Source organism: Conger conger, chromosome 7, assembly GCF_963514075.1.
Source record: "Conger conger chromosome 7, fConCon1.1, whole genome shotgun sequence".
NCBI lineage: Eukaryota > Metazoa > Chordata > Actinopteri > Anguilliformes > Congridae > Conger > Conger conger.
In genome coordinates this window covers 23,653,090-23,664,386 of record NC_083766.1, presented here as the reverse complement: position 1 = coordinate 23,664,386, position 11,297 = coordinate 23,653,090, and the positions used below count along the sequence as shown (strand labels likewise).

The following is an 11,297-nucleotide window of genomic DNA, read 5'->3' as shown; positions in this document are numbered from 1 at the left end:
CCAGTCCTGCTCCAGATCTCCTGCCTGCCTTAGCCATCGCAGTCCCCTCCCTGCTCCAGCCCTCCTGCCTTCTGGACCAGGCTCCGGCACTTCAGACCTCCTGTTCTCCTTCCCTCCTCTGATTGAGGACCCGGCTTTGACCTCTGGCCTGTTCTGTGACTGCGCCCTGCCTGCTCTACTGTACCCTGGTTGCCTGTACTCGACCATTCTACTGCCTTTTCTGTATTGCCTTTTGTACCTTAATCTAGGACTTGAATTTGTACTCACCGCGATAACTTAGTTTCTGAGGTCTTGGTATGGTAGTCAGACTTGGCCAATGTACCTTGTGTACTGGACTTATGTTCATGGCCTTACAACCAATCGTATATAAATTGTACCTTATCTGACGCGTTTGTTCATTTGCCCTCTGACCTTCATTTCCCCATGTCTTAAGTACATATTAGATGTACATTTGAATGCATATTAAATTACATGACACAAAAGCTGATCAACAATATTGAAAAGTTGTTTGTGATCTCATGGAAATATTTTAAATGACAAATTATGCTCACCCACCTTCACCCATCCACTGCAGTGAAGACACACACATCCAAGTGACATGTTTATTTACTCTGAGCAATACAAGAACCACAAACAAAAAAAAACATATTTAACAGAGGGATCGAATTTCTATTACAACAGAAGAAATGATTAAAACTATTTTTGCTGTTTGTATTGCATCTTAAGTAGCCCACCCCTCTCCCCCCATACACAAAACATGTATCAGTTCTCCCTTTTTTAATTATTAAAAAAGGCAATTCAAACATGCTCATTCACAATATAAAAACCCGAGTTCACTCCAGATTAACGGTCGTTAGCCTCGATAAAGAACAGTGGAAATGTGTGTAAGCCCGAAAAAAAAAAAAAGAAATAAAATAAAAAGAAAGTCAATGTTGATTATATTTACAAAGCATGTTTGGTTCATGCACTTCTAACAGGGACAACATACGGTCTTTGAATCCTCAACGCAACCCAGGGACTAAAACCGCCCCAATGGTTTCCACTTACTCCGTTAAAAAAAGTAAATAATTCTATAAACACGCTGAAATTCAGTCTATTGGGGGGGGGCTTAATAAAGAAAACTATTGCCTGTCACGTTCAGCAAAGCCCCGTCCCCCTGTCGCACAAGTCTTATAGAAAACATTGTTTTTAACTCCCCACCCCTCCCCTCCCCTCTGTACACAATCTTTACGCCTCTCCAACACAAAGAGGAAAAACAAACGAACAAAAACAAAAAACAGTAGCTCAAGGGGACCCCTTTATTTTCAGTGCTGGTAACCCAACAGCACACCCCGTCCCTCCCGGTCCCGGTCCCCCGCTCCTACATGCCCCACCCAGCCCCCATGCTCATGGTGCCGTTCAGCCCGTTCATGCCCACGGAACCCCGGCTGCCGCCGCCATAGTAACTGCTGCTCATTCCGCTCTGATTACCTGACAGGAGAGAGAAATACTCACTTTAGGACCTTTATATCAGTGGTCCCAGCTTCATTTCTTAACACTTCACAAGGTGTGAGAGAGCGCACACTTGCTAATAGAATGTTCTTCACCGAACATTCTAATGCGGATTAGAACGCTCTTCACCAAACATTCTAATGATGACATCACACTACTAGTTGTTCTAGGGCAAATTAGAAAAAAAAAACAAACAAAAAGAACTACTCTTCAAAGGGTTAATTACAAAAGGGTTTTTGTTCAACAGCAGAAAAGACATGGAGACACGGCAGAGACAGGCTGCTCAATGATCCGTAGCGAGCTTCCTGTCCTGAGTGCAGCGTGTTGCATACTAAAGGTAAAGATGCTAGCCACCGACTGTTCACAGGCCCAGTCGTTTTAAGTGCAGCTTGGGCGTAATATTAGCACAGAGCCGTTTAAGAAAGAAAGTCCCAGATCCAAGAGCAGCTGCCGTTTGAGTGCAGAATACAAAATGGTGTCTCCGCAAACACCATTCTTAAGACTTCACCACAAATACCTCAAACAGCAGTCTGCCATCTTAAAGTGGGAACCTAGTTTCTGTGTCAAGGGGTCAGGAAGGAAAGTGAACACATTTACTGGGGGCTGGTGGAGGTTGTAACCCCCCGAGGGAGAGCTGGTACTCACTGTAGTCACTGTAGCCCCCCATGCCCGTCTGGCTGCTGTAGCCCCCACTGTAGCCAGTGCTCAGCTGCTGACTGCTGGGGCCGTAGGTGGACTGGTTGGCTGGGGGAGAGAGAAGCGCTTTACTTCAGAAGGTCCGTAACACAGGGAGCGCGCATCTCCGGAAGCTAAGCAGCGGACAAACACAAATGCATGCTGGGTAAATCAGGGTGACTCACCCATAGCCCCCATCATCTGACTGCCGTACGATCCGTTGTTCCCTCCGGCGGTGGAGTTCAGGAACAGCTCAACGTAGCGGTGCTCTGGAAGGGGGAGGAGAGTCAGCGGTCAGCTCAAGCAAACCAGGGCTCTCACCAGCTGGCTACGTCACCAAGTCAAATGTGTGACCAGCACTCGAGTGGGCGCTCAAGCAGCCATCCCACACGAGAACCTTGCGCGTGATCACTCACGCATGTTGGCTTTGTCTTTGGACATGGCGGCGACGGCGTCTTCGTGGGTGGCGAACTCGACGTCCGCCTCTCCGGTGACGCGTCCATCCGGGCCGATCTCGATGTGCACGCGCACCGGGTTCAGCGGAGAGAAGAACTGGCCAAGGAACAGAAGGGGGAGCGTTAATCTTTCTGGACACGCTAATGTGAGGCAGCAGCGTGTGGTGTACAAACAGCCAAACGGCAGAATTCTGTAGCAATGGGAGCAACCAATCAGAGCTGCCCATTACAGATACATGACAGATTATCACCAACATGGTCCAATCACCTGTGGCATGTGTGCGTACACTCACACTGCAGAAGTCGGTTACCATAGCGTGGTAGGGAAGCCCCCTCATGTGAATGCAGGATCGTGCGTGTGTGTGTGTGTGTGTGTGTGTGTGCGTGCCTGTACACTCACACTGTAGATGTCGGTCTCCGTGGCGCGGTAGGGAAGCCCCCTCATGTGAATGCAGGATCGTGCGCGTGTGTGTGTGTGTGTGTGTGTGTGTGTGTGTGTGTGTGTGTGTGTGTGTGTGTGTGCGTGCCTGTACACTCACACTGTAGATGTCGGTCTCCGTGGCGCGGTAGGGAAGCCCCCTCATGTGAACGCAGTGACCGGTCGTGCTCTGGAAGGAGGAGCCCCCATCGCCATAGCGCCCGTCTGACACGCCTACAGGAAGAGAGAGAGGGGACGGATGTGAGCTAACAACCCCTGCCCAAAAAACACACAGGGTGGAAGAGAAGCCAGACGAGTAGGGCTGCACCACAACAAACTCTGTCTGTGCTTTAGGTACACTGCTAACCTAGCCCACAGACAATGAACAGCCCACTGAAGACCACATTAAATCCATTATTTCCAACATGCTTCTACTTTACAAATTTCACATGAACAGCCAATCAATTTAAATAAATATTATGCATCGACTACTATTGCAGTTTGAGCAGTCCTCCCGCATGTGCACATCTCCATGGTGATGAACAGACAATATAAGGTGGGGCAGGGAGAGGAAAGGGAGAATAATAAACAAAATGGCGCGCGCACCCTCACTGCCGCCATAGCCTCCGCGGCGCATGCGGTCGAAGGAGCCCCCGCGGCCCGCGCTGTTGTAGCCGCGGCCCCCGCCGGGCCGGTCGTAGGGGCCAGGCCGCTGCATGCCCATGGCCTTCCGGGGGGGCTCGTAGTGCGTCCGCACCTCCGCTCGGCTGCTCTTGAAAATCTCGATATACCTAAGAGCGCAGAGACGGGGTTAGAGCCAGGGCAGGCCCAGGGCGCCGCCACGCTTACCTACACAACAGCCACTGGCAGCCCAACTGCCTTAGGTTACCCTTACGCTGCACAGCAGCTCAAATCAATGTCTACATCGCTCTGCGGTCTGGCACTCAATGATACTTTACCTTGCAATTAAGCATTTATAACACAAGTACTGCAATTAAGATTACGAATCCAAAACGTGTACTATTTCTGCAAGGTTTAGGGTAAAACAAAACAAACAAAAAAAAAAAAACAACAAAAAAAAAACACACAGGTTATGTATATATCGTCAGACCTCATGTACTTTGAGGATACAGAGCAAATGGAACTTTTCTTATGGTTACCAGGAAGTTAGCGTTAGCATTAGACTCTGTGGCGGCTGCCCGTCCTTGCGGGACAGAGATGTTTCCTGCGGTACCGGACCCTGCGAGCACTCTGGTCGTTTCGGAGCGTTTACCTGTGACTGCAGGATCCAGGCCCCCCCGAAGAGTGGACCTCTGGGAAATTTAACACCTGGGCGTGTGCGTGTGTATCTTGTGTGTATCTACATGAGGCTTAGTGGTGAGCGATTGCCTTTCCAGGTCAAACTGAGGTCAACAGAGTTTAGAGACAAGTCACACTTGGAGCAGTAAGGCTTAAAACGCTACTCTGTACAAGGTGGTACCATCTGTCAATATGACCCCATTTTAGCAGGAGAAAATGAAGTGGAGATGCTTCTTGGCAAATCATTTACCTTCAAATTGTCAACAAAAAGCAAAGGTCAATGGACAGTCACCTTCTAAATTTAGCCTTTCACAGCACCCGATGACCTGGGCCAGTGCTCACCAGCCCGGCTCCTGGAGATCTACGGTCCTGTTGGTTTCCACTCCAACCTCAGGGAAGCACACCTCACTCAACAGCTAAAGATCATGTTGAGCTACTAATGAGTAGAATCAGGTGCGCAATGAAAACCTACAGGACTGTAGATCTCCAGGAACAAGGTTGGTAACCGCTGACCCAGGCAATTAAAGGGACTGATTGACAGGTCTGATTACCCAGTCAACCCACCCCCCAGGGCAGATTCTATTAAGAACCCAAGTCCGGGACCTCAGAAGTTCTCGACACCTACTAATTTAGATGCGTCTTTTACGCATCTAGTCTAGTTAACAGATCTACGGTGTACTCAATTTCAGTTCCACCAGACGCCTTTTCTCCTCGTCAACTTCCTCACGTATCTGGCAGAAACGGGGGCAATCGCTCAGCACTAATTTTAGACGAGATATTCAGGCTGAATAAGTAGGGCTTTTTATTTATCCCCTGTGGGTCCTTGTCCTTCAGCAGCACCAAACAGATTTAAGCAAGCACAGGCATACCTCACATACACACACCAACCGAGCACTTGTCCTTGCCTGCTTGGAACATCAAGGTCAACGGTATTTAGAGAAGGGCCAGTTCCTTCAGAAGGCTGCTCTCATTCAGAGGGAAAAAAATAGTCTTATAAGCCACAGCTGGCAAACTTCATGTACATTTTAAAGTGCTCGAAATACTTATTTTGAATATTTACATGAATGTTTTGGCATTTAACAGGTGTCCTAAGTACTAGATTTAAGTTGCGCTTTGGATAAAAAGCATCGGCTAAATAACATGTAATGTAGATGTTCAGTAAATGCATAAGATGTTTCACACAACATGACTTGCACCTTTATACGTCAGCTTTAAATAGTATTCCAGTTTCTAGCTTTGTTTTTCTTTTACCTCTTGTGCACCATAGCACTAACAAGGACAGGTATGCATGAATTAAATTAACTCACTAGTAACTTAAGATATTTTTACATTTCAGAGGCTACGAACGGCAGAATCAGAGAAAGATGCCGTGCTTATGCCATGTTGCATTAAGGACAAAGATCCACAGGGGTTTGGACTGAACCACCCCAGTTTTAGTGCAGGATGCTCCTTAGCTCCCATACTGAATATGTATGCCCTGCTGAATGCATGCGTGCGTGTGTGTGTGTGCGTGTGCATGTGTGTTCTGTACAGTGCGACCAGTCGAGTGTGTTTGCAGTAGCAGGTGTGTACCATAAGAAAAGCGGCTTTTTTTTCCAGCGAAACCAACCAACCAACCAACCATCCCCACCTGTGCCCTATTCTTTCCTTGTGTTTCTTTAGAGCCTTTTCGGCTATATCCTGAGACGCAAACTGCACGAAGGCCTCCCCCGTACTCCTGCCTTGGAAGTCCACCGGCAATGTTATCCCATTTGGCACGATTTCCAACCCTTCAACCCAAGGACAAGATAACCCCAGCGGGGGACATTAAATCACAAGCCCAGTCACAGTGCTCTCTCTCTTACTGTTTTCTTCTTCTCTTAAAAAAAAATTAAACAAAACAAAGCAAAATAAAAGTTAAAATAAAGTAAAAACAAAACCTCAGAACATAAGGCATAAAAGGTAAGAGGTTGAGACTTTCCTTTGGGGTTCTTTTTTTTTGGGGGGGGGCAGGGGGCTTGGCGTTACTGTGGTTTGGGGGAAGATGAGGGGAGAGGGTGTGAATAGGTATAAAGTCAGCTTTGGCCCCTATGGAGAAATGTTTGGATGACAGAAGGGGAAGGAAGTGTTACTCCCAAGTGTGCATATGCCTGTGTGTGTTGAGGAGAGAGGGGGCGGCATTGGAGGTCCATGTTGGTCTCCAGCTTTTCTCTAGACTGCATGAACAGGGTCAAGGCATTTACTGCACGCAGACATAACAGTATGGCGCCTTCTGGATGCCAATTTCATTTGGCACATACTGCGGGGGTGGCGGGAGATGGGGATGGAGGGGGGACGGATCAGACATTGATGAATTACTAATGAGGTTTGCTCTGAATCAAAACAAAAGTAAAACAAAAAAAAACTGAAACTGGAAAAACTTAAAACTACATGCAGTAAAATGAAAATATCCCAGCACATAATTCACAAAGAAAACCACTCAACGTTCCAACAGGAAGCGAGTTTCAGAGAGAAATTAGGGTGGCGGGGAGGAGGGAGAGGGAGGGGGTGGGGGTTCTGGGCGTACCTGAGAAGAACTGCACGATCTCCTCCTTGCTGCACCCGAAGGGGAGGCCACGGAGACGCACCAGCCCGTCCCCCTCCGTTTCGGGGCAGTTGGGGCCAGTGTGCTTCATCACCCAGTCCATCTCCACGTTGTTGGACTTGAACACTGCGACAACGTGAGGAGGGAAACAGCCCAGATCAGAACAGGCTCCAAAATGGAGGAACTGCACTAAAAACTAGTGCAGCCAGGTTACTCTATAGCAGGGGTGCACAACAAGGGCCGATCCTTTTCAGAATTTTGTGCCAAATTCTGGTCTTAATTATTTAACTGACTCAGTCAAATCTTATCTGATGTGTATGAGTACAGGATACAGCTGCAGGCTGCAAGCGTATCCTAATGATTTTACTGCGCTCAAGTACAGGCTTGAACCCGGCCCGATTTCTGTACAACCAGGTTCCTCCTGGGATTTATTGCTATTGGGGAGTGTTTTTTTTCCCCCCACCACAGGTTGAGGGTCTCTCTCCCCACTAGAGTTGTTTTTTTAAATGTCACGTGCCTGCTATTTTTGGGGTTCTGGCATTTGCTCTTCTGCTACTCTGGAAATAGGCAACAGTCTTCTGTAAAAAGCCCTATACAAATAAAACTGAAAAAAAAATCATTTGCATTTGCTCCTGAGATTTGACGTGTGTTGCCAAATAATTAAGCAACATATCTACTAATGGGGATACATTAGCGTGCTCCTAAATTTTCAGACTTGGATGCTTCAGCCTAGAGCCCTGCCAAGGCGTGTAGAACAGAAAATACAGCAGCTCAGAAGAGAAAATGGCACGTACCTTCCACATAGCGGTGGCCCATGGTCTCGCGGTCTTTCTTGGTCGCGATCTTCAGGTCTTCGTCCGACTCCATCTCCACGAAGGCTTCTCCGCTCGGCCGGCCTTCGCGGGTGTAGGTGAAGTGGATGCTTGTGCCGTTATTCGCGATTTTACAATCTGGAACGAAGAGGCACAGGCGCGTTGCAACTCAGAAGCTGCTTGTAGGACCTTGTGGAAACGGACATTTTTTGACTGGGTTGCTTGCTATTCACAGCCAGGCCAGAGTTGGGTATGTCTTGGTGAGACTGTAGCAAATGTTTCCCAGCCAACAGGTTAAGCTATGTTAAACCAAAAAAGTCATTATTCATGACGGTGGGCACCCGCTGGTATGCTGTTAATCCTGTCAGAATTAAAATGTCACTATACGGCCATTGGTAATCTGCCCAAATTCTAGTTCTACAAATACGAAGTAAATAAGCAAAATTTCAAATGAGCCAACAAAAGTAAGACTTGAATTGCTGATGCACTAACCACAATAAACATTGTTTTAACATTAATTAATTCAACACTATTTCAAGTGCCAACTTCGATAGCAAAATATAACTAGCATATGGATAAAGTAACCTAGGCTAATTAAGTGCACCGTTAAAATGGTACCGCTTTTGCTTCCGCTCTAAAACTACCATTTCCATCTAGAATAAATAGCCAAAGCTGAGACACGCATCAGTAACAATGTAGCCAATATATCCAAAAGGAAAGAGAACAGAAACAGTTTAGAATGACTAACGCAACGATTAGTCTACAGGTTTTTGTTCCAACGTCCCCAAATGCTACGCGTGGGTGTCAGATGACGTACAATGTAATCATAGGATGTATTCAGCGCTCTTATAATATAATTATTGAATCTTATCGCAGTGTGACGGGATATCGTCGGGGCTACATCGCAGTGTCCAATCGTAAAAGACACCCAACATCGAGTCCAGCCAGCATTACAGGTTTGCGCCAGTGAGAAATTGGTAAAGGAGAGAGGTCCAGGTTGTGGAAACGCAGATGTGAGGTAGAGTGAAGAACTGGGAGTGAAATCTGGTCTCTTGTAGAGAAATGTTAAATTATGTCCACAGCTACCAAGTGTTGCGTATGGTTCTCAACAATATGGAGTTTACGACTACTGGGAAGTGTACATTCCTATATTACAGCCTAAAATTAAAACCAATGCTTGCAAACTGCTTTGCGAATCACGGTGTCTGATTGGAGTCTTACCTGAGAAAAAGCGCTGTACTTCATCCACAGAGCAGGACCAAGGCAGGCCTCGAATACGCACAACGAATCCCTCCCCGTCGGCCATGGTAAACAGCTGCAAGGTAACTTCTTAACTGTGAAAAACAAAACAAAACGATATATTTCCTTAAATTCAAAGCACTTATTGCGGTAAAAAATATAGCTGAGTTGGATTAGACCAATCAATCTGGCTCAGACATTTTAAGCAAAATAATTTAAGCAATACAACCAAGGCTTAAAATGGTCCATATTCCTTTAACATTTACAGTAAATTTATCTTGCCCTGGAAACAATCATTTTGTCGTTAACAGTTAATGGACAAACTTAGCCTTTTACCCACGACCCACCAGTCTTCCCGCCGTTGCGTTACTTAACAAAAGAGAAGCAACCCATTTGTCTGCATACAAATGTAGCCCTTCCTAGCCAAGTGGCTAGCTTCCGTTTGAAATGTTTTTCATATTCGCGTAAAGGCTAACGAAGCACAGTTCCTAAATTAAGCACTGGATAAGGTAAGATTGGCCGATGTTACGTTGGCCAACTACAGTTAACTGCTGAGCAGCCTGGCGGCGTTCTGGTGTAACGTAATCTAGCTACGATAAGGGATGTTATGGACCTTATATTAGCTAGTCTAGCTAACGTTACATATTTAGCTAGCGTCAGACAGCAACACGAAATGTACGGGAAAGATCAGATTCCAATCAAGCCAACTTGTAAAAAAACACAAATATAGCGTAATTTAGCCATCTACCGGACCACCCATATACCCCTTCGGGAGACATGCCGACATTTTAAATGTCTAACCACTTCGCCTGGCTAACGGTTAGCTAAAATGAGCTAATCCAGCGTGTCGCTAGCAATTATAGTTAATAACTACTTCTAAATACCCACATTAACTATGCCGGTTGGAATATGGGACAAAATTGTGGCAAAATATGTTTCGCCAGTTATTTAGGTATATTCTCCGACCATACAAATGTAATTCTTAAAATACTATCTTGGCAACAAATCGCTCCAAACAGCGCAGCCGGACGCACACTTCCCAGGAAGAAACCGCTCTAGACAAAGACACAGGCCTCGGAGCATCGCTCATACTGACATTTTGAATACCTTATAATTGAGTTGGCCATATTGAAAAATCAATAGTGACCATTAGAAAAGTACAGTAACAATTAAATATCTGTTAATTTTAAACAATTTATAAAAATGTGAGATTACCTTGATTTCCCTGATGTTACAGTACACGGCGTGGCGACTTTCCACTACGTTCACGATCCAGTTTCTGGGCGCACGCGCAATGCTACGTTACATTCTACCCTCGTTGACCACACCCACGGATGACGTATGGGCGCAGTAGGGTTGCCAGTTTGTAGGTAAGCTCCTCTATTTGTTGGATTCTGACCAGTCTTGATTCCAGGTGCATGAGGCTATGTGAGGACAGGTTCAATCTGAACAACGCAATATAACGTGTTTTTTAATTTAGCAAGTAAATTATTGTTTGACATAGTTTACATGTGCATCAATTTGTCTGTGGTCAGGTTCTGAGCAGTCCTTGGTTAATATGAAAACGAAAGTCAGGGTTCTCCAGATGTTTTTATTAGTGGTGGTCAGGCCCTTGAATCTTAAAAGTCAGTGGTTGGAGCAATAGAGCTTTTGCATTTTCACACCACCCTAAAAGTAATTTTCTGCATTAAAACCACACATACAAATGCCTTCAGAAATGAGCATTAAGAACCAGAGATCATTTAGGCCAGTGATATTTTCTCTGAACAGAAAAAAAAAAAAAAAAATCAGGATAAAAAGAATGATTAAACTTGAAAGTGGAAGATTCATCTCTCAAGGTATATGACAATATGTGAAAAGTCCCAATTGCACTTAATCAGTGTTCAGTAGCTCTAAGGATAATTAAGCCTAGCCCTGGATTAAATTTTGCATGGAGAATCTCAACACAAAATTGAATTTAGTCTAAGACGAGGCTTAATCCTTGTTGTGAAACTAACCCATAATATAATTGTCACAACTGGCTATAGTCCCAGAAATGAAAGAAACTAATTCTGAGGTGGTATAAGAACTCTGAATGACCCAGAAGAAAGCAACAGGAGGAATATACAATGAGTTACACAATACAACATGTCACATTTAAATCAAGTTAAGCCACAGGAGCTATCTTCCAATCTATATGGAGGTGACTAACCTAGTGTAGAGTCTGCTAAATGGCTCACTGTTATACCTACAAGCTGTGATGTACACAGGTATGGCTGGCTGAAAGAGAGGATAATTTAAAATTTGAGCAAAGAAGCGAACACTATGGGCTTAACTTTGCTATAAAATGTACATCAAACTCTATG

At 45.5% G+C, this 11,297-nt stretch overlaps 1 protein-coding gene across 1 annotated transcript; it reads right to left on the bottom strand.

Moving 5' to 3' along the window:
* Window positions 1–885: 885 nt before the first annotated feature.
* On the bottom strand, window positions 886–10,297 carry hnrnph1l (heterogeneous nuclear ribonucleoprotein H1, like). Its single transcript, XM_061248581.1, has 11 exons — window positions 10,168–10,297; window positions 8,935–9,047; window positions 7,696–7,851; window positions 6,884–7,027; window positions 5,969–6,107; window positions 3,646–3,830; window positions 3,161–3,273; window positions 2,583–2,718; window positions 2,352–2,435; window positions 2,137–2,235; window positions 886–1,470 (listed from the first exon to the last, which is right to left on the bottom strand). Exons 2-11 carry the CDS (start codon window positions 9,017–9,019, stop codon window positions 1,361–1,363), a joined length of 1,251 nt encoding a protein of 416 aa, XP_061104565.1. The 5' UTR covers window positions 9,020–9,047; window positions 10,168–10,297; the 3' UTR covers window positions 886–1,360.
* Between the last annotated feature and the right edge of the window lie 1,000 nt (window positions 10,298–11,297).

What these genes read in the sequence shown, in the direction of transcription:
- hnrnph1l (XM_061248581.1), bottom strand. Translation starts at nt 9,019, where the DNA reads ATGGCCGACGGGGAGGGATTCGTTGTGCGTATTCGAGGCCTGCCTTGG. An exon ending in AGTACAGCGCTTTTTCTCAG is followed by an intron (nt 7,852 to 8,934) that starts GTAAGACTCCAA and finishes TCTTCGTTCCAG; the next exon opens with ATTGTAAAATCGCGAATAAC. An exon ending in CAAAGACAAAGCCAACATGC is followed by an intron (nt 2,436 to 2,582) that starts GTGAGTGATCAC and finishes TCCCCCTTCCAG; the next exon opens with AGCACCGCTACGTTGAGCTG.